Below are 26588 nucleotides of genomic sequence, written 5' to 3'. Positions count from 1 at the left end.
ACTCTTTTAGTAATCTAATTAAAACAACGCCTACAACATCTTTGTCTTGAAAGACATGCAGGGTGCTCAGACATTACTTCACCACTCTTTGCTATACATGGCAAGATTTTATATGTGGGCTGAAGCCTTGAGTTGGTGTATACTTTAAAGAAGAATTTAATAACCTGTGACAACTTCATCAGACGAGCTGGTATATTTATTCACTGATGTGTTATTCACCTAGAAATGAATCCGTAGGTTGCAGGGTCCTCCAACCATCAACTTACTTGTTTATTGAAATCTCTTTTTGAGAGAGCCAAGGGAGATAAATAAAGCAAGCAAAAGCAGATACCCCATTGCAAAATCTCCTTGTCTGAGGAGTATGCAGTACAGAGACATGGGTATGCAGTGTTGAGGCACTCTCCTGATCTGGCCACATATGTGTGTGTATGCTGAGTATCATCTTCATAATTGGGTGAACAGTAACTAAGAGGGCAATAATGTTTTTTCTTCCAACTCTGAACATCTAAAGATTGCTTTATGCACAACATATTTCGTTAATAGGTGCTATTTCTGCATAGGAAATTGCACATAGACTTTAACAAGTGATGAACATGAAGACTTTCCATCTGCTATGTACAGCAAAATACGTGTATGCCGACATCACATGCAGTTTTGTGCCCATAGTTTCCTTTATGGCTGTGATAGCAACATAAGAGGGAGTTCATAATCAAAATGGCCAGAAATTTGAGTTCATATGGGGACTTCCGAGCAGTTTCTGAAGCCAGCCAGAGTCAACTGCTCCGGGCTGCTGAGACTGCCGCTGCTGCGTTTCCCGGGGACATTAGATGAAATCCGGGGACATTCCGGGGATGGAACCCTAAGAGTCCCCTAATTGTTCCCTAGGACTTCCTTCTCAAAGCCTGGGAAGCTTCTGCTCGGCTTAGGAAGGAAGGTGCAATGCTCCGATGGGTCCAAGAACCCTCCTTCCACCTTCCCAAAGCCCAGGAAGCTTTGGGAAGGAGGCAGGAGGGCACCAGTATCCTGTCAGGGGCCTGCTGCCTTCTTCCGAAAGCCTGGGAAGCTTAGGGAGGGAGGTGATACTCACAGGCATGATGTGGCTCCCCACCCCCATCGCCCTCGCCAGCTGGCACCTCTGATCCTACAAAAAAATTCACCACATGCCATTGATAGTTAGGCAGACATTGCCCTAGAAACACAGCTGGAAAATGAGCTTTGTATGACTCAAAAGCTTACTTCTCTTTTTGAAACCTTAACTGGTCTATTGATAGCGTATTGTCTGGTTTGCCTTCAACCTTTCCTGTGCTCCATTTCTCTTTGAGAGTAGCCTGACTTGGCAAATGTCATCATCCATTGTTCTTTTCCTTGAAGCGTCTTTTTACAGCAACTCTGGCTAGGATACACTGCAAGTTGCTGTAGCTTGTTATGCTGCAGACAAAACCTCTCATCTGTTGCAGTTTCGCTTCTTGCACTTTTCTTCCTCCCTTACTAAGCAAGGACAGGCTGTGCTAGCTTAAGTATCCAGATTTCTCCCTGCCCCACTTTGCCTTCCTTTTTTGAAGGTGCATTTTTATCTGGGAGAGGCTTTTCCTCCCCTTCAGGAATTTGCGATCTGACTCAGCATGTTGAAAGCTATTTGCAGGAGGCAAAATTGCGTTTACCTGGCAGGGAACCGATCTCGATCTCGTGTTAACTCTTTGCACCTGGGAAGCAAGTTTGTGGACCGACAGAGTCCTTTCTTAGATGTCTTTGGATTTTGAGGAAGAAAAATCTTTCCCGAGATCTCTGCTTTGCACAAGGCAGTGCTTGTGGCCACGTTTTGAATGAGTTCATGACACAGAACTAGTAATTAGTCTGCTTCAGACTTTGGTGGGTTTGTCTCAGAGAGAGGCCTGCTTAGGTTCCTCTTTAGCAAAGCTGCAGGGGCTGAGGAGTCATTACTATCTGGCTTTTCTTTGGATCTTCAGGGTGCTTTGTTCTTGCTATCACCTGCTGTAGTGTCTTGGTCTGTTTACTTTTTTGTAAAGGTAAGGAAGGTTTTATTAATTGTGTTGGTGCTGTGCTGGAAAGAACAGCAGGTTTCTAGAGACTTAGTTTCTGACAGTATAGTGAAGCTTGTTGAAGGGCTTCATTCAGGATAGCGATGCCTGTTGACTTGGCTGGGAGGAATGAAAGAAAGCGTGTAGGCCCAGAGGAATGTTTTTCAGTCTGAGGGCTGCATTCCCATCTAGGAGACTTTCTGGGGGCTGCTGTGGTGGGCAGGGCTGCAGGCAAGACAGAGCAATAGAAGGCTTTGTTCTAGCCATACAAAAAATCAGAGGTTTCTGAGTACACACACACACCCCTGTCCAAATCACACATGCATGTACCTTTCACTCCTGGTGAGCAAGATGCATTATCACCATTCAAGTACACATTCTAGCCAGCAAAAGCACCAGAGAAGGGCTTGGAACAAGGCCGGTGAGGTGTGTGGCTTGGAATTGGGACATGGCCAGGTTAGTCCTGAGAGTCAGATAAAGAGGCCTGGGGGGCTTCGTTTGGCCCCCAGGCATGAGGTTCTCTACCCCTAATATAGACAAAACCCTCCTTTTCTAATTCTCCTCTTGTATGTCTTCTGTGCAGACGCATTGTTAGCAGACCTGGAATCCACTACCTCTCACATCTCCAAGCGACCAGTCTTCCTGTCAGAGGAAACATCTTACTCGTATCCAACTGGAAATCATACATACCAGGAAATCACTATACCTCCTCCGGTGCCACCCCCTCCTTCTAATGAGGCCTTGAATGGGACTGTAAGTGAACCTTTAGACCAGTGGCAGCTCAGCATCCCCAGAAATATTCACCAGCAGGTAATTTTGCTTGTCTGTCTTAGTTATGCTCATGGAACTGAGGGAGCCAGTTGTTGGTGTGTTGTGGAGCAACTTACTGTCTGTTAAAATATTTGTATCCCATATTTCCGCTCAGAGCTGGTTTATGGCCATATTAATAAAAGCATTTGCTCTAATAACATAACATGAAAACTTTACTGCCAAGAACTGAAAATAAATGGCTAGTGATTGTTTAATGCTTCTAATTGGGATTGGACGCTTCCTCGTTTAATTGGAAGAAACCTCTTCTGGCTTCACATTGTGCTTGTTACCAGCTCACTTAAATGCTTACATGGAAACTGACTCTCCCCTCCCCACATAGCTCTGAGTAAACATGGCAGTACTCAGCTTTAGCTGGCAGCATAATGTGAAGATTGCTCAATTTTTCTTTCGGTCTGTAAAGCTAGACCTGAAGGTTCACGCCCTGAAAACACTACTCACAGTCTCCTCACCAGTGCCCTGTCTGAAGCCACAGTGGAATGATGCAGATCTTAATCAGTTACCTTGGGGCTTTTGAAAAAGAGATTGTAGTTTTGTAGATCACAGGTATATGAGCCATAGATCAGATTGGAGGAAGCATGAAATGTGTTTCTGGAGGGGGGTGAAGGCTAGCTCTAGGGAGAACAATTTGTTACCAGGTTGCATCCTGTTTGTTCCACATTCCAAGATCCCAGTCATGCATTGCATGTAAGTAGAGAGTGAGCTCTCAAAACTGTTTGGGCCTGTCCAAATGCGGAAGTGGCAACTTTTTGTAAAATGGGGGAGTGCGGGGAGAGTAGTTTTCTTGCATGATCTGATTTTTGTGTAGATCAGTTCTGGAGGAAAGTCACTATTCTAACAGCTGTGCAAGTTGGGTTGTGAGCCTGAGTGAGCAGCTGGCTCAAGGCCATCCAATTTGTCTATATTCCTGAGGAAATAAGTGAACTGTAACTATTGCTACTTTATAAAATAAAAGGTGCTAGGGTTTGATCTGGAAGCCTGTGTGTTAGGGGTAAACCGTGATTTGCTTCCTTGTTACTTTGCATGTTCCAAAGGCTGAATTCACAATGGGTTCTTGGGGTTAAGCTGCAGCTCAGACTAATCTCCAAACCCTGATCTCCCAAATGCTAAGACCAGCAGATTTCACTGAACCACATTGCTTTGCATGCATGTTGTTGTTTTGTTTGTTTACAGCAAGGCTGGGGAACCTTTGGCCTCCAGACATTGTTGGACTACAGCTCCCATCATCCCTCACCCGTTGCCTACGCTGGTGGGAGCTGATGAGAATTGATGTCCAACAACATTTGTAGGGCTAAATGTTCCCCAGCCTTGCTTTAGTAGTACAACTAAAGAATAAAGTGTGCATTACATGGAACTCCATGTATCTCTCTCCTGATGGTTGAAGGAAAAGCAACATCTGGGGGCTGCATTTGGGAGCTGAAAAAGGGGCTGCTTATTCCTTTCCAGCTTATTCTGCTTTGTCATCCCCCCCCCTTGCCCGCCCCTAGACGGCCTCTCCTCAAGCTGCTTTTCTTGGGGGTGGGAAGAGCACATGGGAGAAGAATATTCTGAAAGAGGCAGCAACCAACAGGGAAAGGCTTAAGGGCCTACTTGCCATTCCTTGGCCTTTGATTTCAGTCTTCAGTGGCAGCTTTTCATTTTTTAAAAAAAATGTCAGGCAGAGCTCCATACGAAACCTGGTTTTTACTCTGACGGTGAGCTGTCAGCCACCCAAATTCATCATTGGCTATGAACATACTAGCTGACCTTAAGTAGTCCACTACCTGCCAACCTTTCCCACTAGGGATTTTAATGATGGCTTGCTGTGAAGATTACGGTGACCATGGTTGTGTTTCCATTGCAGTACTAAGCCAAAAATCCGAGACTCAGATCTTAGCCATATACTTCCCATTATGTTCAGATCTGGAAACTATGGTCAGTGGCTTACAAACAAATTCGGGTTTTAAGCCAGTTTCAAACTGTGTCTTCATATCCTGGCTTGTTCTGACCATAGTGTCTGAGTGCTCATATAACACAGGAGCACAGGAGAAGGGTTGTCTGCAAGTGCAGCCTTCTCGTTTTGACTTACTTTTGTGTGTTAATGTGACAATTTTATAGGATTGGGGTGGGGAACCTCATACCCAGGGGCTGACAGTGGCTCTCCAGGTCTCTCTGTCTGGCCCTTGGAACTCTCCCCAGGCCACACCCATCCCCTCCTTTACTTTGCACTCCAAGTGTTTCTGCCTTTTGCTTGTCTGGAAGAAATATAGAGAGGGTTGTGTACTGTGTGTGTAGAAAGCAGCCTACTGTGCAGAGGTAAAATTGACATTTGTTGCTGTCCCCACTTTTGACTCTGGCTCTGTCCACCACTGATTTGAGGCCCTCAGAAAGTTGTACATGTGGCCCTCGGGTTGAAAAAGGTTCCTCAGCCCTCATTCAGTGCTTTGAATTTGAAAAAGGACTACATACTTGTGCTAAGATCCATGGGCAGCACAGTAGTTGGGTGAAAGTCTCTTGCACAGAGCTGGTTCTGGAACAGAGATTTTGACTCATATACACTCTCTCTGTCTCTCTCCTAATAAATTTAAATGAAATGTGTAAATGGTTCTTTCTGCAGCCACAGTCCCAGTCTCCTGTGTGCAGCTCCAGCACTTCGGTGTCCAGAGAGTGTGCCATCTCTCCTTCACGTGTAAGCGAAGAGGAGCACGTCTACAGGTAGCCCACTATTCCCATGCTTACTCTCCCAAATCCCCCCTACACTCAGCAGCTTATGGTGAAGCCAGGAGCAGGTTCTGCTTGTGGTGGTCGGAAAAATATTGGGCACCCATGTTGATACCACTTCCTGTTTCACTTCAGAGCTAGTTCTTGGGGATCTTTTCCTACTGCGTTTGTGGAATAACATTCCATAAACAGGATTTTGAGGTGCCGAAATGCAGTTAACTTTCTCTAGCACAGCGGAGTTAGGAGATCAGGATTTTTATTTTCTGCTTTGCCATTCATTTTAGATCTGCCTTCGGTAATCAGGTTTTGATCACTGTATCTCCAGCTGTAAAATGGAGATTTGGGTGGCTGTCATTCCCAATTAAAGTTATTTTAAATCTGTAAAACAAAAACACTATTTAAGCCAGTCTAGCAAAATGCCACCAAGGCATCTCAGACTGCATCATAAATTGAAGCTCTGTGTATGTGTGTGTGTGTGTGTGTGAGAGAGAGAGAGAGAGAGAAGGAAGGAAGGAAAGAAAGAAAGAAAGAAAGTTAGTTAGTTACTTCAGGAATATGCAGCTAACTGCAGCTCCATGGTGATGGTTCTTAGAGGCTAGAGTGGCTCTTTAAGGTGCAATGCAAGCAAAGGTGGCGGGGAGGAGCTTGGATGGATGCCGGCAAGAACAATTACATGTACTTAGGTACTTGTACCATAAAGACAAGTGAATTAAGCTGTATGCTCCCTCACCCCCAGTAGGTTTTGAGGAGAGAAATAAGAGAGAGCTCCACATCAGGTATATTCTGGGGAAGGGCTATAACTTTGTTGTGGAGTCCATGCTTTGCATGTGGAGCTCTAGATACATCAGCCCTCGTTGTTGCCTACTCAACAGTAAAACCACAAATGGGATGAAAATACAGTGGTACCTCGGGTTACATACACTTCAGGTTACATACACTTCAGGTTACAGACTCCGCTAACCCAGAAATATTACCGTATTTTTCGGACCATAGGACGCACTTTTTCCCCTCCAAAAATGAAGGGGAAATGTGTGTGCGTCCTATGGAGCGAATGCAGACTCCTCGGCTTCAGCGATAGCAATGCGAAGCCTCCGAAGCCTGCGCTCCGGAGGCTTCGCGTTGCTTCTGCTGAAGCCAGGAGAGTCTGCTCTTTGAGGCTGGCGGTGGGGGAAAGCAGCGCTTCCCCCATCGCCAGCCCCAGAGGATGGGGGGCAGCGAGAAGGCGCGCGACGCCTTGCCGCTACCCTCCAACCCGGCTTCGAGGCTGGCGGTGGGGAAAGCAGCGCTTCCCCCATCGCCAGCCCCAGAGGATGGGGGGCAGCGGGAAGGCGCGCGACGCCTTGCCGCTACCCTCCAACCCGGCTTCGAGGCTGGCGGTGGGGAAAGCAGCGCTTCCCCCATCGCCAGCCCCAGAGGATGGGGGGCAGCGAGAAGGCGCGCGACGCCTTGCCGCTACCCTCCAACCCGGCTTCGAGGCTGGCGGTGGGGAAAGCAGCGCTTCCCCCATCGCCAGCCCCAGAGGATGGGGGGCAGCGGGAAGGCGCGCGACGCCTTGCCGCTACCCTCCAACCCGGCTTCGAGGCTGGCGGTGGGGAAAGCAGCGCTTCCCCCATCGCCAGCCCCAGAGGATGGGGGGCAGCGGGAAGGCGCGCGACGCCTTGCCGCTACCCTCCAACCCGGCTTCGAGGCTGGCGGTGGGGAAAGCAGCGCTTCCCCCATCGCCAGCCCCAGAGGATGGGGGGCAGCGGGAAGGCGCGCGACGCCTTGCCGCTACCCTCCAACCCGGCTTCGAGGCTGGCGGTGGGGAAAGCAGCGCTTCCCCCATCGCCAGCCCCAGAGGATGGGGGGCAGCGGGAAGGCGCGCGACGCCCTCCCGCTACTCTCCAACCCTCCTTTGGGCTTTTGCGGGAGATGGGGGAATTCCCCCACCTCCCGCAAAAGCAGGCAAAAGCCGCGCGCTCTTTAAAGGGGCTCCGCGGCTTTTCTAGGAGGTGGGGGAATTCCCCCACCTCCTAGAAAAGCCCGCAGGAGCCGCACACCCTTTAAAGAGCAAGCGGCTCTTGGGGGCTTTTCCCCAAGGAGGGAGAAGGGACTGACTGGCCGAGTCAGTCCCTTCTCCCTCCTTTGGGCTTTTGCGGGAGATGGGGGAATTCCCCCACCTCCCGCAAAAGCAGGCAAAAGCCGCGCGCTCTTTAAAGGGGCTCCGCGGCTTTTCTAGGAGGTGGGGGAATTCCCCCACCTCCTAGAAAAGCCCGCAGGAGCCGCACACCCTTTAAAGAGCAAGCGGCTCTTGGGGGCTTTTCCCCAAGGAGGGAGAAGGGACTGACTGGCCGAGTCAGTCCCTTCTCCCTCCTTTGGGCTTTTGCGGGAGATGGGGGAATTCCCCCACCTCCCGCAAAAGCCCGCAAAAGCCTCGTGCTCTTTAAAGGGGCTCCGCGGCTTCTGCTGGCTTTTCTACGAGGGGGGGAATTCCCCCACCTCCTAGAAAAGCCTGCAGGAGCCGCACACCCTTTAAAGAGCGCGCCGCTCTTGGGGGCTTTTCCCCGAGGAGGGAGAAGGGACTGACTGGCCGTTTCAGTCCCTTCTCCCTCCTGGTCGAAAACCCGCAGGAGTCGCGCGGGGCTCCTGTGGGCTTTTGCGGGAGGTGGGGGAATTCCGCCACCTCCCGCAAAAGCAGGGAGAAGGTCTTGGAGTAGCGGACAGGCTGCGTGCAGCCTGTCCGCTGCTCCCAGAGCTGCGGGGGGGGAAATAATATTTTTTTCCCTTGATTTCCCCCCCTGAAAACTAGGTGCGTCCTATGGGCCGGTGCGTCCTATAGTCCGAAAAATACGGTACCTCGGGTTAAGAACTTTGCTTCAGGATGAGAACAGAAATTGTGCTCTGGCGGCGCAACAGCAGCAGGAGGCCCCATTAGCTAAAGTGGTGCTTCAGGTTAAGAACAGTTTCAGGTTAAGAACAGACCCCCAGAACGAATTAAATACTTAACCCGAGGTACCACTGTAAGCCAGTTGGGGTTTATCACTTTTGATGACTTGGAACTGCGTTTATATAGAAGTAAAAACAGCAACCATCCCTGCAAACCTATAATGCAAGTAGCTTAACAAGGTTTAATAAAAAGATTTGTGATCAATTCGCTTTCCTTTTGATCCCTTGAACACCAGTTTCCCCAACAAGCAGAAGTCTGCAGAACCATCTCCCACCCTGATGAGCTCTTCGCTAGGCAATAACCTGTCAGAACTGGACCGACTGCTACTGGAACTGAATGCCGTTCAGCACAACCCTCCCAGCGGCTATGCACCAGGTAGGAAGCAATAGCTCTGGCAGCACAGGACAACCATAGGTAAATTTGATGGCGGGAGTCAAATTCCTGTCCCCTGATCCTGGATCTGTTGCCTGCCCCGTGCACATGCTGCGCTCTGACTCCCAGTGTAACTGAGATGCCTGCAGACTTGGAGAAGACACACATTTTGGTGGTCCCCAAGTAGCCCTTAAGTTATAATTTGAGGAATTAAAGTACAGGGAACTGAAGTGCCACATAATATTCATTCTGCACTTGTAGCAAATGGGTCTTTTAGCATGACAGTACCTATAATTCGGAGCTCCCTGCCTATTTACACCAGGCAGATGCTTTTATTGTACTTTTTTTGCTGCCTACTGAAAACATTTTCTTTAAGCAAAGCCTATCCAAACACAGAAAATGCTGACATGTTCTTTAATCTCCCTAAAGTTTACTGTTGATCTGAGTTATCTTTTAGATATCTTGTTTGATTGCTTGTTTAGATTGCTTGTTTAGAGGTTGGTTCTATTACAAGCAAGCAAACGTGCATTTCCTTTTGAATAAATAAAATGAATAAAAACCATTTGCCTGTGTCTTTCTGCTTATAAGATGAAGCCACTAGGAGCCCTTCATTGCCTGGTGGGACTGGATCTCACTACGGTGTCCCAGAGAACACTACCTCTTTGAACACGCAATCAGCAACCCCACCGAAGGAGAAGCCCAAGCGGAATGGAGGGCACGGCATTGAGGATGTGTGCCCTAGTGTGGAGAGCCTTTTGGATGAACTGGAAAGCTCTGTGCCCAGTCCAGTGTGAGTAACAACTTGGCCACTTTCTCCCTTCCCACTATAATGCGGGGGCTCCCAGGGCAGTGCAGGAAGCAGTGGTGTCTCACGTCAGAGAATGCAATATGGGCCAGTTTCTGGTTCCTCAAAAGAGAAGGGGAACTTCTTTCCAAAGAAGAAATGGAAAACTGGGGCCCATGGGTTATGTCAGGGGTCAACAGATTTCACCAAGAGGTGAAGTGCTCTCATGAGCAGGAGCAGCAAGGGTGAAAAGACGCAACCAGGGAACAGATTGGTGTGATTTTGCAGTTTACAAGAGTGGGTCTGAGAAAAAAGATAAAGAGACTGACGACATTTAGAGGTCAATAGTGGAAGCTTAACTAGAGAGAGGAAAAAGGAAGCCAGTGTAGAGGAAAGGGGAGCATATTGTGTGAGCGGAATGGGTTAAGTAAGCTGCAGAATTCAAGAGGGAGGAAAGAGGTTTCTGAGAGGAAACCGGAAAGCTGAGAAGTGTTGCAGTAATCACTGCAAGCAAATAATGAGTGTGCTCGAGAGCATTACATCATTCAGGAAGAAGAGAAAGGTGGGCTTTGTACATGTTCCAGAGCTGAAAGCAACAAGGTTCCGCAGCTATGACTGTTGAGAGAGAGGGAGGAAGAAAGAAAAAGAGAGAAAAATTTTAATTAAAGATAGAGAAAATTTTGATTAATTACTTTTTAATTAATTAATTTTCATTAATTAAAAGATCAAGATGCAGAGGCTTGAGGGCAGAGGAAACGATGGAAGTGTCTCTTAGAAGGTACTGTGTTTGAGAGAGAGTAGCTCTGTTTCTGTTATATACAGTAGCTCTCTTTCAACTCTCAGCATCTTCAGGTAGCGTTCGGAGAGACCTTGGAGAGCTGCTGCTAGTAGCTGTAGATAGTACTGAGCTAGATGGACCCATGGTCTGACTCTGTACAAGGCAGCCTCCTATGAAAGGGAAGGGGCCGTAGCTCAGTGATAGAGCTGCTGATTTGCATGTAGAAGGTCCCATGTTCAACCACTGGCATCTACAGGTAGGGCTGGGAGAAAACCTCGTCTAAAACCCACTGCCAATCCATGTTAGATGAACTAACTACTGAGTTAAATGAACCCAACGGTTTGACTTGGTATAAGGCAGGTTCGTGTATCCTCAAACCAGGCCCAGATCTGCACGTAATGGATAGTTGTGCCCATGCATGCTTCAACAGGAGAGTGTACCTGTCTCCAAAAGGATCCAAAGTTTTTATCTTCTGAGTGACAAGAGCCAGATACAAGCAGGAAGATTGTGGATAAAACAGTTCGGTGGGAGGCAGGGAGGAAGCCTTGCTGAGTGTCCTTGGGAAGAAATGGCCACCTCCCTCTTCTTAGCAGTGTGTGACTGTCTTCTGTCTTTCCCTTAGTCCAGCTATCACTGTGAATCAGGGTGAGATGAGCAGCCCCCAACGGGTCACCTCCAGCCAGCAACAGACTCGCATATCTGCCTCATCAGCCACAAGAGAACTGGATGAGCTGATGGCTTCACTTTCCGACTTCAAGGTACCCAGTCAATACCATTCTTTCCTGTCCCACTCACTTGTCAGTGTGTTGCCTCCACTTTTATTTTCCTGAACCCTCACCCTGCTGCATAAAGGACCACCCCTCATTCCTCCTTTTGGTGTTCGTGTCTTAGAGCAAGCTCTACACTGGCGGCACATCTATTAAGACCCTGGACTTTTGGGTCTGTGATGCATGGATTCATTCTTGCCCTCATGTGGCATGCCTCACGAGCTGTACACAGCACATTCTTTTTCTTCTACTGATTTCAGAACTGAGCTGTCTCTTCAAGGAGATACAGTTTCTTCAGTCACACATACCGTATACTAGTTTGCACATCTCATGCATACCTTGCTAAATATGCAGGAACGCTCAGCCCTGCACCCCGCCCCCCCAAAGAAGCCCAAAAGACAGGATGGGAGAGAAGAAATTCTGAGCAAGTGCGCTAATGCAAAACCAGAATTGTGTGTGTAATTTATGCAGTGCTTGATTGCAAGAAAACCACCTGGAAGTCATTTTTAAAATAATAAAACAATTGGTAAAAACAGTTAAAAACAAGTATTCAAAATATTTCAAAAAATAAAATCAGTGATAAACTAAAAATAGATTAAAATATATGTTAAGAAGATACCACTAAGAATGGTATTTTTAATCTCTCCTATTCACAAGTAGATGGCAACCTTTCACATGCGTAGTTCAACACAAAACCATGATAATGCCGTTGTGGGAGCATTCTGTTGAGTGTCCAAAAGAATCTGTTAAGAAAAGTCTGGCATAGAACAGTTTTAATATTTGCAGTTTTCACCTGTTTGTGATCTTTTCCGTGTGCACATAGCAAACCTCCAGTTCTTCCTTTTTTGCTGATTAAAATTCAGTGAAAAATCTAAGGAAGTCGTAGGAGCGTTGTCCTTTTCTGTATTGATGAAAAACAACTTATTACAAGTAAAGTTATGAGGTGTTAAATTCACATTTTACCCAGCAAATGGGGGGCAAGAACTACAACACATGTCACATAGGAACTTGTAGCTTTTGGGATGGAATGGCTCCTTGCCAAGAACAACATAGAGGAGACAGCCTGAGAAGTAGCAGAAGAGACAGACATGCCTGTTGGATAAGGGGTGGGGGAGAGGCCACAGAGAGAGAGAGAAGAGGATAGGTTCAGGCTTCAAGAATAATACCATGAAAAGGACCCCTTCTTTGGTGAGAGTAGTGTGAGCTTCATTTGATGCTGTAAAAGAAAAAGCGGTAGGCTAGGGGAAGTGGGTGGTGCTGTGGGTTAAACCACAGAGCCTAGGACTTGCCGATCAGAAGGTCGGTGGTTCGAATCCCCGCAACGGGGTGAGCTCCCGTTGCTCGGTCCCTGCTCCTGCCAACCTAGCAGTTCAAAAGCACGTCAAAGTGCAAGTAGATAAATAGGTACCGCTCCAGTGGGTAGGTAAACGCCATTTCCGTGTGCTGCTCTGGTTCGCCAGAAGCAGCTTAGTCATGTGGGCCACATGACCCGGAAGCTGTATGCCGGCTCCCTTGGCCAATAAAGCGAGATGAGCGCCGCAACCCGAGAGTCGGTCACGACTGGACCTAATGGTCAGGGGTACCTTTACCTTTTTAGGTAGGTAGAGGTGCAGAACACGAGGACAGAACATGGGCGAGAGATTGTGAAAGTGTGAATACAGAGGAGAATGGTGAGGTTCAGGACATGAGCACCTGCAGAGATGAGCCATAATCCCCAGATCCCCAGCTTTCATTTTTTATTTTATTTAAAAGAGAGTGAGCTTCTATCATTTATGGAACCCTGAGACATGAAGTAAAATATATAAGTAGTATTTTTGCGAGAAACTCAACTGCTTCCCAGAGCCGTAGCTAGGTGATCTTGCACCCCTGGAAGAACCGCCCAGATTGCACCCCCTAGCCTCAGACAAATTAGCTCTTCTTTCTGCCTCTCCTCCAACCCCAACCCATTCAATTCACCCTCTATTAAAAACCTTTTCTTATGAGGCAGTAATCAATATTTTTATTTATAGACATATTATAAAGCTGATTTTGCACCCTACCCTCATCTGCACCCCTGGTGCAGACCCACCTCACCACCCCCTAGCTACAGTCCTACTGCTTCCCCATGCTAATCACTCTGACAGTTCACAGTTATGTTTTTCTGTCCTCTTGTGTGTCTTGCAACTGGCGTAAAAGAACAGCTGGAACAGCTTTGTGCTTTTTGTTGTTCTTGTTTCTTCTTTTTTTCAAAAAAAGAGATGCCCACTTTGTTGATAGATTAGTTCGGTCGCTGCTGTCTTCTGTGCCACTCCCCCTTCAGATTTAGAAAAGCAACAGCAACACTAACAGTAAAAACAGATATTTTAACTTAAAACAATGATAATTGTAGCCCGCTTGATTTTCACAAGAAATTCAGCATAACTAGCAAAATTAAAATAAGATATAAAATAGTACATAATTGCAAACAAAATAAGATACAAAATAATCCATAATTGCAAACCTAAAAGCTAAAAATATCTCCCCCCCCCCATGTAAGCAATTATTTTTGAGACGCTGAACTGTCAGCAAACATGCAGTACTAGTTAAAGAAATGGTTGAATTGCAGTCAATAAGTTTGTCAGATCTTCCCCTTCCTGAATGATGGGCATTCATTGTTCCCTCTAAAGTTTGTTGTGCATGTGAGACTGAACATGTGGATTCAGAACAGAGCATTGTTGTTTGGTTTAAAGGGATGCAGTCTTTGGGCCGTATCTCTTTTCTTGTGGATCCAGTTGCATGAGGATGAGCATGTCCCTTGAATCTTCTGTTGCAGGTCCTCCTTCACGTTCATTGCTACCTGAGCAAGCAGTGGTGTGTCTGTGTGTGGTGGGGGTGGTGGCTTCTTGAGCAAGCTTGTGGCTCATGTGTCACAGTTATGTCAAGTGATTGTTGGCTTCCGGGTTGGTTTTCGGTATAACCGACTTGGGTGACCTAGTTCGGTGAAGAGGGGAGGACAGAGACAAAACAGTGCTTGCTGGCTGCCTATTGTAAGAAACCGCAGCACCCTTTCCAGATTTCCATTCTGCCTTCTTGTTCCTTCTGGCTAGCCTTAGTTAGAGCCATTTTCCTTTTTCTCATCACTTCCCTACTCCTCCTTTCCCCTTCTTCCTCTTCCTTCAATTCTGTTTCCATCCTTTCTCCCCTCCCACATTTCTTTATCTTTTCACAGACCTCTTCTACCATATCACTGATCTCTGAACCCTCCCTGGAGCTACTTCCTGGCCCAGTTGGCTCAGATGCAGCCCATGTGCTTCCTAGTATATCTTTCCTGACTACCTCAAAGCAGCAAGCCATGGGCCACTCTGAGGGTGTTCCGTGCCCTCTGGCACCTCTCCCATTGGAGGTGCTCCATATTGAAGAGGAAAGCAACAGCCCAGTCACTGCTGTGATTCAAGAGCAATCTCTAATCACCCCTTCCAAACTCTGGACTGAGCCACTGCACCCAGAGGCCTCTGCTACTCTCACAAGCTCAGACGGACCAAGTAGAGAGTCCACTTCCAATGTGAAACTTCTCTCATTTTCCAAGGCGGAGTCATTGCCCATTCATTCTGATGTAGGAACCCTGAATCAGAGGCTTGCAGAGCCGAAAGGACCTTGGAGGGATGAGCAGAGAGATGAAACCCAGGCTGCAACAAGACTTGTTTCAAACTCCTGCATAAGTGGCAAGGTGAAAGTGCCAGTGCCACAAGAGTTGGAACCTGTGTTTGATCCAACAGCTGATGCTCACAAAGGGATTGGCATCAACAAAGGAGATTTGGATGATCTGAACAACTCTAAAGCATCTCACTTTGCACCAAGACTACAATCCGAGGGAGACGGCGTCGTGCCAACAACGCACAGACCTGGTCCTTTGAGCGTTGATCAATGGGAGAACTGTCCAGGTACCATAAGCCACTTGGGTCAGAACATACTGCATGGCACTGAAGTCCAAGATCCAGCCAGGGCAAGCAGCTGTCCTGATGTTGCTGAGAAGAGGCAAGGTCCAGAGAGGATGCCTAGGAAAAACAGCCTTCAGAATGCTCCAACGGGTGAATGGAAAGAGCCACTCTCCTGCATAGCAGCTGCTCCAGGGTCGACGGGAAATGCCTGGAAAGAGGAAATGGATCTGATTCCTTCTTGCAAGATTCCTGTGGAGAGGATTTCTACGTCAGGCCAGGCAGGCATCAAAGTGCATGTGGTGGCGAGTGAGCTAGTGTGGATTTCTTCTGCCGGTGCATCTCATTTGGCTGTGCATGGTGTGCTTTTGAGCCCTCTGAATTAAGCTGCTTTGCATGCTTCTCTGAAGTGAGACTTAGTAGCAGCTGCATGGGACTGTGAACTGGGAAAATGCTGCAGGGAAACAACTTTTGTGGCAACCCTTTGCACGTTGGCCCCCATGCTCCCATAGCGTTGTGATGACATACCAGCCACTTTCATCCCTCTTAGTAGTGGAAAGTGTGGCCTGGAGAGAGAGAGGGTCCTTGGAAGCTTATAACAATTAGAACTCAATGGATCTCTTCCTAACAGCCACCCACTTGCTAGATTATTTGTTTTGCGCAACTGGTGTAGTGGAACATTACCTATAAAAGGTCAAGCTACAAGAAAATCAAACCACCATAAATTAGACTGTTTTGATGCTGCATCTGTTCTCCTACCTATGAAATTATTATGAATATTATTATTTATTAAATTTGTATACCGCCCTATACCCGCAGGTCTCAGGGAGGTTCACACCTTGATGAATCTGTACACTTTGATGCTCTCACTGAGCTGGCTGGGCGGGATAGTCCAGCACCTCCATGAATTTACAGTGCTCTGTGCATGAAGATACTGCCATTGGTTGTGGTGTTTTAAAGCTGTTCCTAACACATGATCTAGCACATTTGGCCTAGGAACATAGGACGCCACCTTACAATGAGTCAGGCCATTGGTCCAGCTAGCTCAGTATTGTCTATGCTGTCTAGCAAGAGCAGCTCTTCAGGGTTTCAGGCTTTTCAAGCCCTACCTGGATATGCTGGGGATTGAACCAGGGACCTTTTTGCATGCAGAGCATGTAAACTACTGAGCCATGGCCCTTCCCCTACTACAACAAATTATTTGCTCTCTGTAATCAGTCCTGTTTGTTCAGCTGACATGGCTGACCTTGGAAGACCTTTCTCAAGGTTGACTTGCTGCTTGGAGATGGGCCAAAAGGATTTGTTGTTGTTGTTTTCATCCCTCCCCTCGAAGAGGCAATGGCTGCTGTTTTTCCTGCTCCTGGTCACTAACCGTTCTTGAGCTTGAAGCGTGTGCATCCTGTGTTTTTGTTACCACTGCAGCTCTTGTACTGAAACTGCCATTTCCCTCCTGTTAAGATAAAATCTGTAATCAAGCAGACAAAAGAGACTTCCCACGTGCACCCGATGTGCCGCGATCTCTCGCCACGGCGCAAGCTGGGCCCAGCCATATTTCACAAGACGGTCTCCCAAGACCGCTTGATTGAGGAACTGCAAGACAGGTTGGGCATCAGCAAACCTGAACAGGAGGAGTGGAGAAGCCCAGACAACTGGATGACCGAGGGAGTCATCATTATCTCCAGGCCACAGAAGAAAGAGCAAGATGGTAGTCAGCAGGTAGAAAAGGTAGAGAGTGTAATGCCTTGTGGGTTTTCTTGTCTCTCCTCCAGGAGTCTCCTATTTGGTATATTGAAAATGGCTTAGAACACATCTGTACAGCACTTGTTAGCATTCCAAGTGTGGAGAGGTAATCCACATCACCGAGATGCTCAGGAATTACCTTTCACCCTCTTGGTCCAAGAGAAGCAGCCAGCTGTGTAAGCTTCACAGCTTACTGTGTGCATCAACCATGCTGGATGCTCAGGGACTAGCTCAAGCTCAAGCTTCTGGAGTAGCAGATGAGCACATGCAATTCCTGAAATGAGAAAAGTACAGATGTGCCATCAGAATGCTTATATGAATAAGAATCCGCCCCTGACCACCACTGTTTCGTTGAACACCAGGAGAAAGCAAGGGGATTCAAGATGGGTTTGTTGGCCAGATGATTAACAGCAATGTCTTAGTGTGTCTTGAGTGTTAAACCTGCTGGAAACCTACTGGAGAGTTACTTTTTGTCTAGATGACTCAGATCACCCTTACTGTTTTTCCATGCTGGCTTGTAACCTAGATCCCTCTATTTGAACATGGGAACTAGCCTGTTTTCACTGGAAGGCATTTTAAATGAGGAGTGTGGGGCCCTGGATTTATTAATTTTTGTTCTGTAGGTATGGCACACTCAGAAGTAGAACAATATTCCAATTTGTTACTAAATGAAACATGATTTCATTGCCACATAGGTTTCTGCAGATTGAAAGTCCATAAAGGCAGATTCTGGCTATTATTCCCCCTCACGTTTGATTATACTTGATTATTGGATTAGTTTTTTATAATTTCTGCTTGTTTTGCGTCCAGACTAAGGCTCTACACTCAGGAGTGAGTCACTTCTTTGATTTCATGTTTTCTCCCCCTTGGTCTATGCAATCCCTCTGGACTAAGTGCCTCTGGACTTGTTTATATTTTCTTCCTGCTTCCTTCCTAGGTTATAATTCCTGCAGAGTCACCCCTCCCTCTAAGAAGGACAATTGCTGTTCCACCCTCTCCCCCACCACAGTTTCCTAAAGATGTTTCAAAGGCTGCCTCTGTCAAGGCTGCCTTCTCTCCTCCTCTCCCTCACCCTCCGCCGCCACCTCCTCCCTTGCCGCCGCCACCACCGCCATCTGTGCACGTCCCCCAGCTGCGCTATGTGCCATCAGCTCCACCTCCTCACCCTCTGCTCCAGTGGGAAATGCTTCTGGAGGAATGCCCCCCTTCCCAGGCACAGATCCCAGCAGAACCAGTTGAAGTGGCCTCTCCTCCCAAGATGGTGGTGTCAGTTGGTTGTCAAACGGATGAAGATTCATTCTTCCCACCAGAACAGGCATGGTCTCCTTTCTTTGGGCTCCTGACTTACTAGAATAGTGCCAATGTGAGCCCAGCAGATACAAGGTTGTTCATTTGGGGGGGGGGGGTCCTCCTCTTAGACTGAATGTTTGGGCGTAAGCTTATTCTGAGCTCACAGGGAAGAGCAACTATTTGGATGCTCAGGACAGAAAACACATTTTAGCTTTCATAGTGGTGCTAAGTACACATGAGTATACTCTGCCATGTGTGCGGAGTTAGGAGTAGTGCCACAAATGGAATAGTGCATGGCCCACATTGCGGGCAGCGGTTGGGTGAAGACTGAGCTAGATGCACGAAGCGGTCTGTGTAAGGCAGCTTACTATGTGTCTCTCTGTGGCTCGTAGAAACTTATTGCCTTCGTGAGCTGTTCAAGGGTTTTGGGGAGCACCTGAGCTTTTCCTACGAATCCTCATGCTCCACGGTTTTCGTATGGTTGCATACTTGCTCCATGCTGGTGTTTTTATTTTTAAAAGTGCTGCAGAACCACCTGTATGCCACATAGCTGAGTGCTCAACTTTCTCCTTCAAGTGGCAATGATCCCAGGCAATGATCAGTTCCAGTTCACTGTAGAAAAAAGGCTCCACACAGGTTATGGGTGGTAAACCCACCTTATGTATAAAGTCGAAATAGACTTTCCTTATCTCACACACCTTTGTAATACATTAAAAGGACAGCCATTATTTCCATTTCACAGATGTGAAGGTTTGGACTCTCTAGCCCTTCATGACTTAGCTAGGACTGGGGTGCAGGACTTTCCCTGAATCCACATCCAGTGGCTTTTCTACTGGCTTTCTCACATCACTGCAGCTTTCAGCCTGCTAGCACTCACTGTGAATTATGCTTTTCAGGTCTCATATGCTCCACCTCCGGAATGGGGCTCCCAAGTTCTTGCCGTTCGTCCTCCCACTCCTGAGAAGGCAGGGCATCCTCTCTCTCTTTTTTTCTGTAGCATGGTGTGTGGGAAACACTTCTCTTGGCATAGATTTGATTCTTGCATTGGTAGAATTGCAAGTTTTCCGCAGAAATGCAATTTGGTGCTTTTTCCTTAGGCTCAGCCTGTTTGTTTCTAATTAGCATTGGGAAGTGACAGTAGGTCTTTTAAAACCAGCATGATTTTTCAGAGCTTGTGGCATGACCTTTTCAAGGATGTGAGTTTAGTGGCTGGAGAATGGGAGAAGAAGCAACAAACGTTCATGCAGTTAACCAAGTAAAAAGTATGAATGTCTTCCCAGCATGTATTGAGCGAGGCATTTTTAAACAAGGTATCAAATGCTCAAATATATTTAACAATCCCAGTGAAGAGAATATATGTTTTTTAGGACTTGTCCTTTATTTTTTGCTGTGTTGCTTGAACATATGTATGTCACCGGAATAAAGTAGAATCATTTTCTGGGAGAACTGCATGCTGTGCCCCATTCTTATCAATCACCAGTCACCTGTGATGAGTAAAAACTGACCACAGGTTAACCAAGCAGGAAAAGACATACAAAATCTGGCTTACTCTCTCTTCTTTCAGGCCATGACTAACTAACATGTGTGATCAGGTGGGCTAGTAAAAAACAAACGAACAGACTACTAATATTTGCAGACTTGCATGTAAACCTGTCATTCTAACCAAGTCAGTAAAAAGTTCAGGGGGAATAGTTTGAAAACATTTTATACAGCAACCGTTTTGAAGCTAAGCAGGTCTAAGCCCAATCAGTGTCTTGATGGGAGACTTGTATTTACAGCACCTTGATTTCATTCATGGAAGAATATGGTGTAGTGGTTAGAGTGTTGGGCTAGGAGCTGGCAGGCTAGGGTTGAAATCCCCACCCACTCATGAAGCTCACTGCGTGACAGTCGGCCTGTCACAATTTCTTAGCCTGGCCTACCTCACAGGGTTATTGTGAGTACAAAATGGGGCAGGGGATGCCTGTCGTACCTTGAGCTCCCTGGAGGAAAAGTTAGATAGCCAATATAATCAGTGAATAATAAATGTGGAATACAAATATAATAAATAAAAGTTCTGCTATGTAAATGACTAATACCTACTCTGTGTCCTTTGGCATCACACAGAGCAGCCTTCACCAACCTGATGTTCTCTAGATGCTTGATTAATTTATTTGTTTTATTAAATTTATATGCTGCCCCTTTCCCCCGAAGTAGCAAACACTTTCCGTAATAAGAATACAATTAAAAATAAAATAAAACCACATTTAAAAATTGGTAAAAACAATTAAACATCAGAAGCAAATTCAAGAGATGATGGGAGTTGTAGCTCAATGGCATCTGGAGGGCCCAAAGCTTCCCCATCTCTGCTTTAACCCTAGAAACGCATAGCGTAGTTAGTGTGTACATGTGCGAGGATCAAAGGCTCTTGTAAGTGTGAGGTGTGACTTGTAAAACAGCACAGGCATCCCATCTGCCAACTGTCCCTACACCCCATGTGTTAATTGGAACAGAAGGACTTACACCAATAGAAAATTAAATTTTTTTGGACATGAAACTGCCTACAGAGGTATAATCCCGAACCATGACACCCCACCAGGGTGTACATTTACGAACTCAAAGCTTCGTTGTAAATCATTGCCAGGGTACCCAGGAAAATGATGTATTCCTGGAAGTTCACCACTTGGTTCCCATTGCAGTCCAGATCTTTTATTAATGCCTGTATCTCTGCATCCTGCAATTTCGGTCCAATGGTGAGCTCCTTCTGTATCAGCTCCTTCAATTCCTTCTTGCTTAGGGTGTTCTTATTGCCATCCTTGCCGGCGTAATTGTGGAAGGTGACAACCAGCATGCCAGTAGCTTGGTCAAGAGGTGCTGCCATGGTGAGAGATCAGAAGCAAGATGGCCCAGTGCTGAGTGGCAGGAAGAGAAGTGGTCCACCAATAGACTGTGTTATAATCAAAAGTACACTGTGGTGTAACATCTCACGATCTTAAACCAAGTCACACATTCCTTTGGCTGATGTTAGAGCTGGAATTGTCATTGTGTGGATGTCTTGCATATTGTGGCACTGGCAGAGAAATCTAATTTAGGAATATGGTTTTATTGTGTTTACCTTGGGAAACTTGAAAGCACACTCTGAGCTCACACAGCCTTCCCATTTTCATTAATCTGTCTATGGGAAGAGCCATTTCTTGTGACTACCTAATCCATGGGTCTGTTGATTCGAGGAGACTTGCTCTGACAAAACTGCTGGAAACCATTCATCCTAGCCTTCACTGTGATCCCTTCACCAGCTTCTGCAATTACACTGTCCTTCCTGTTATATGTTAATGGAGGCAGGAGGTGGCTCAGCGAACTTCCACAGGCAGAGAAGAACTCTAGCATGGTTCTTAACTTTAATAGTCTCTGCTTTGACTCTCTGTTGTTGCAGTTCATGTCCCAAGGGAAAGGTGGGAACAACTACCCATCCACGACTTCTCCAAAGCCCGGCAGCCAGTTGGATAGCATGCTCGGAAGCCTCCAGTCAGACTTGCATAAACTCGGGGTAGCAACGGTTGCCAAAGGTGTATGTGGAGCCTGCAAGAAGCCAATTGCTGGACAGGTGAGTCTGAAGGACAACCCCCACTTGTTGAGAGTCTCAAGCTACAACTGGGAGGGCTTTAAAAAATCATATGGATGAACGGACTGGCGATGCTGAAGAAACTGAAGTACTCTATTTATCCACTGGCTAGGTACGCTGTAAGCTCCTCCAGTGACCTCTACCCTGCCCATGAGGGACTGCCCTCTTCTGAGATGATAGGTAATTCAGTTTTCATGCTACCCCAGTCCAGGGATCCACCTGTTAGTAGAACGTTCTCTCTCATTTGTTCTAGACTCTGTGCTTTTTGATGTCTTTGTCACATATACGATGCCCATACTTGAGAGGTGGAGCATCTGCTGGAGCCAGGACCGTTTTTTCCTCTCTCTTTCCCAGGTTGTCACGGCGATGGGGAAGACTTGGCACCCTGAACATTTTGTCTGCACCCACTGCCAGGAGGAGATAGGATCGCGCAACTTCTTTGAGCGTGACGGCCAGCCCTACTGCGAGAAGGACTATCACAACCTCTTCTCTCCTCGCTGCTACTACTGCAACGGTCCTATCCTGGATGTGAGTCCATGGCGTTTATGCCGTCTTATTCCTCTGGCTGTCCAGCCTTACACTTTCTACCTTACCGATCCCATAGCTATGCACACATTTCATTTGCTTGTGCAGTGGGTGCCAGTAATCCCACCCTAGTCACTGTGGTTTAGAAAATTAAATCACAGTGGGGGGTTTCGGCCCACCTCCAGCATGTAGGTCTCCTATGCATCCAGCCCAACAGGCTCTCCACATGCCCTGCCCATACCCCCATGCTGCTGAACTGCAGTTTCTAATCAGCTGAGTAGCGGGGTTGGGGTTCATGGGGGAGGATACATTTAAACCTCCCTTCCTCAGAGTCTTCCCCCAATCCTTGTGCTGGCCATCTGATCAGGGATTAATTTCTCCATTGCTGAGCTGTAATCTTGTAAATTCTGATCTCTGTGTGCATATAAGATCACAAGGCGAGAAGGTTTAGAGTATTTATTTTATTACTACTTTTCTACCCCAACCTTTCCTCCAAGGAGTTAAAGGTGGCATACACAGTTCTCCCCTTCCTGTCCTTAAAACAATGGTGTGAGGTAGGCTAGACCAGGGCTCCCCAAACTAAGGCTCACAGGCTGGATAAGGCCTGAGGGACTTGTTTATCTGGCCTGTGGTGAACCCCGCCGCTCGCTCTTGCCGGTGCTGCACTGCGCGGCTGCCAACTTCCATGTCGGAGGAGCACCGGAAATAGCTTGAGCGCATGCATAAGCGTTATTTGTGCATGCGCAAGCATTATTTCTGGTGTACATCCGGGTCGGAGGAGGCCTGTGCACTTGCGCACAAGCTATTCCCGGTGCTCCTCTGACTCAGAAGTGCGCCGGAAATAGTGTGTGCGCATGCGCTCCTCCACTCTCCGGCCCACTGTGCGATCAGCGCTAGAGACACCGGCCCAAGGTGCAGTGAGTTTGCTGACCCCTGGGTTAGACTGTGACCGAATGACTGGCCCAAGGTCACCCAGTTGCCTTCATGGCTGAGTGGGATTTGAACCTAGTTCTACACTCTAACCACACCAGTGCACTGACTGGTGGAGTGAGATGCTCATGGAGGAAGAGATTGCTTTCTTAATGGGTTGCTTGCTGTGTATCATTTATCTGTTTAACTTTTATAATGCTTTATATTTCAACCGAAATACCTGTCCGCATCCCAACAAAAATAACATTTTTAAAAATACAATACAAATTCTGCATTCCGTAGTAAATACAGTGCTACTGTTACTGCCTCTTTCTCATTGCACAGCACAGAAATGAAGTGACCTGGGTGTGTGAATGAATGGGGAGGGTGTGTGTGCATGTGGATGTGCTTGTACCATTATACATGCAGTCCCTGGCTACTTTCCCCAAGGGAATATGGCCTTTGGGCTGCTGGGAGGGTGGAACTCTTCACCCTTGCCTGTATACATGCATGGGCTTCCCTTAAAATGGCCAGTGAGCTCCTAGCAACCTCATGGGTTCATGTTATCAACATTGCTGCATCAGTTTCCACATTTATTTACACGTGGCTACTTTTCGTCTGATATGGAAATGCTTTAGTCAGACACAACTAGAGGCTGGCAACACACACATTGGGAACAGCAAGTCTAGGAGTTAGACGCCCCCATGTGGCAGGTTGAGTGACACCATTCTAGTGTTAGCTTGGGTGTTAGCGATGGGATCCCCCCTCATTGTCCTTGGTTCTCGAACGTAATTCGTTCTGGAAGACCATTCGAGTTTTGAAACGTTTGAAAACCGAGGCGCAAAGGGGTGCCTGCAACTTCAATTGAGAAAATTGAAAAACATGCAGCAGAAGTCGTTTGACTTCCGAGGTGCGTTTGAAAATGGAAGCATTTGCTTCCGGGTTTTTGGCGTTCGGGTTCTGAAATGTTCGTTAATGGAGGCATTCAAGGTACTACTGTATGTGAAACAGCTGGATTCTGTAAATATAATAAATTGAGATGATCTGTCAAAACGAAGTGAGGGAAGTGAGATTAAATAACCATAGAATCCCATATATGTCTCTCTCCCCACCTCACCCGCCAGTCTCATCAGAAGGAGCATAGGAGCCTTATGCTAGGTCAAACCACTGGTTCATCTAGCTCAGCACTGCTACACTGAGTGGCAGCAGCTTTCCAGAGTTTCAGGCAGGGGATACTTGCAGCCCTTCCTGACCAGGGATTGAACTTGTGCACTCTTGAGTGCAAAGCTGGTGCTATGCCACTGAGCTATGGAAAAGGCCCCCTCTCCCTTAGGACTGCCAATTTTACTGGCACTGAACTAGGGTTCAGAGTGGACACTGCACAGAAGATGCCGCTTAGTTAAATTGCCACATCCCTCACCTACTTGCAAGATGCAATTCTCTACATTCCTAGTGGTAATGCTCATGCCCTTCGGTTTGTCGGTTCCGCTCTGCCACCAAGAAACCAGTCTTGGTGGAGGGAGTGGCATAGCTTGACAGGAAAGCAGGCAGGAAAATCCTGAGGAATCTCAGGATCAATCCAGGGTAAAAAGTAAAGGGTTCCCTTGCAACTTCTTAGGCTGTAATTCGGACATATTTTGCCCAAGGGTGTGCAAAATATGGAAAACTAGAATTGATTCATAACAACAGGCTTTGATTGTATCCTTGGCCATATTTGCAGATGCCACATTAAACACAACAACTGATGTATTGAAAAACTGCAGCGGGATAAGGAGAGGGATCAATTATATCCCCAATTTTGTGCTTGAAGGGAGGAGAAGAGCTTTGTTCACCTACATCTTTGCACTCCATTCTCTTTTTCTTCGTTTTATCCTTCATTTATGCCTTAGTGTACTGTTTCCTCTGTTTGCTTTCTACATGGGTGGGGCCCATGAGCAGACAGACCACAGCTATCAGCCAGTTAACCTCTGTACACATCCCAGGGTGTCTATCCGACTGCTGGGGAGTTCATTGACCTCCCAAAGGCAACAGGAGAGAGATCGAGATCGGAAAGGCATGTTCATGAAATTCTGGGCTTAATCCATCCTCCCTCCATTAATTCCTCCCTTCTTCTCCTTGAAATGCACTTCTTGTCTTATCTACTATCTGTATCCCCTCACCGTGTTTCCTTGCAATTTTTTTTTAAATAAAGTTTTGGCTACTCATTCATGGTTTATGGTTTCTTTATATCAGAAAGTGGTGACGGCGCTGGATAGGACATGGCACCCAGAGCATTTCTTCTGTGCCCAGTGCGGAGCATTCTTCGGCCCAGAAGGTATGGTCCCTGAGGGCTGATCCACAGCTTGCATGGCTTGCTTATTTTCGAATGTGTAAACTGTTTCCAAGGTATTGAGCTTGAGGTCTTGTGAGCTGACATTCAAGTGCTGCAAATGGAATTTCAGCTCAGATTTGCCATTTCTCCCATGCAAGTCATTACTTCATGTTGCAGACACTGGCAGTAATGGGCATACATAAATAAGCTTAGCACAGGCAATCCTCCCCCTGACATTCGGATTGCATAGACTCGTGTAGCCTTGCTCTCCAGGAAGTGGAAGTGTAGTGTAACAGCACTGTTCTCAGCCCCAATAGGCTTCTTCTTTGGTAAGTCCAATCCTGTTCATGTTTACGTGGAAGCAAGCCCAACCCCATTCAGCAGGGCTTACTCCCAGGGAAATGCACACCAGATTGCACATTTGCAGTTGCCTGATGATGAAGAGTGTTGATTCCAGCTTTGATGGTCCTCTTCATTTCTTAGGATCTTTTGGTGATGCCTTTCTTTTATGTCTAGGCTTTTATTTTTGTTTATTATTTTTTTCTTCTTTCCCCCCTTTCTGTCCCCCCACCAATTTTTTATTACATACAAATATGTGTAATTTTTAAACGGCTGTTTCTGTTTATGACAACAGTAATTTTGGGGTGTAAATTTGCTCATTTTTATCGAATGTTTTCTATGTTTTTTTGAGTGCTGCATTCAGATCTGGAAAAACATTTTATAAATTCCTAAAATAAAAAGGCCAGGCAAATACTAATTTTCTTCTTTCCTTTTTTGCTGCTTACTCCTCTGCCCTGGCAGGTTTTCACGAGAAGGACGGCAAGGCCTACTGTCGCAAGGATTACTTTGACATGTTTGCTCCTAAGTGTGGAGGCTGTGCCCGGGCTATCTTGGAAAACTATATCTCTGCCTTGAATACCCTTTGGCACCCTGAATGTTTTGTCTGTCGGGTAAGAGCACTTCAGGAATTCATTCCCCTTCCTTTCCATTCAGCCAGCTGAGGACATCTATCATCCTGACCAGTCTTGGTGTAATTTATGGGTCACCAATGCAGTGCTCTCAGGCACACAAGTGCCAGCGGAGGCCTTTCTTGGTGCCCACAGGGTTCCTTCTTTCTCCTACTGA

At 46.8% G+C, this 26588-nt stretch overlaps 1 protein-coding gene and 1 pseudogene across 5 annotated transcripts in view; one reads left to right on the top strand and one right to left on the bottom strand.

Annotated features, from left to right (window-relative positions):
* PXN (paxillin) overlaps positions 1-26588 on the top strand; it is a 65871-nt gene that overhangs the window by 34943 nt on the left and 4340 nt on the right. Inside the window, exons 2-14 of one of the 4 annotated variants that reach the window (XM_080986198.1) lie at positions 2623-2849; positions 5464-5561; positions 8729-8868; positions 9454-9655; positions 11050-11185; positions 14382-15368; positions 16546-16812; positions 17765-18142; positions 19014-19082; positions 21530-21700; positions 22073-22246; positions 25385-25466; positions 26265-26413. In XM_080986198.1, the coding sequence (XP_080842324.1) occupies positions 2623-2849; positions 5464-5561; positions 8729-8868; positions 9454-9655; positions 11050-11185; positions 14382-15368; positions 16546-16812; positions 17765-18142; positions 19014-19082; positions 21530-21700; positions 22073-22246; positions 25385-25466; positions 26265-26413 (3080 nt within the window). Of the gene's footprint in view, positions 1-2622; positions 2850-3319; positions 3555-5463; positions 5562-8728; positions 8869-9453; positions 9656-11049; positions 11186-14381; positions 15369-16545; positions 16813-17764; positions 18143-19013; positions 19083-21529; positions 21701-21830; positions 21899-22072; positions 22247-25384; positions 25467-26264; positions 26414-26588 lie in introns of those variants that run through there. The other 3 variants (XM_080986199.1, XM_080986200.1, XM_080986201.1) reach the window with 3 other exon arrangements.
* LOC308466012 (protein S100-A6 pseudogene) lies at positions 19098-21502 on the bottom strand (annotated as a pseudogene). Its single transcript has one exon. The product of its transcript is annotated as a protein S100-A6 pseudogene (transcript).

The sequence above is a fragment of the Podarcis pityusensis genome (genome assembly GCF_964106645.2).
Source record: "Podarcis pityusensis genome assembly, chromosome: 16".
Classification (NCBI taxonomy): domain Eukaryota; kingdom Metazoa; phylum Chordata; class Lepidosauria; order Squamata; family Lacertidae; genus Podarcis; species Podarcis pityusensis.
The sequence above is the reverse complement of the archived record's forward strand: the minus strand, read 5'-3'. Positions and strand labels throughout refer to the sequence as shown.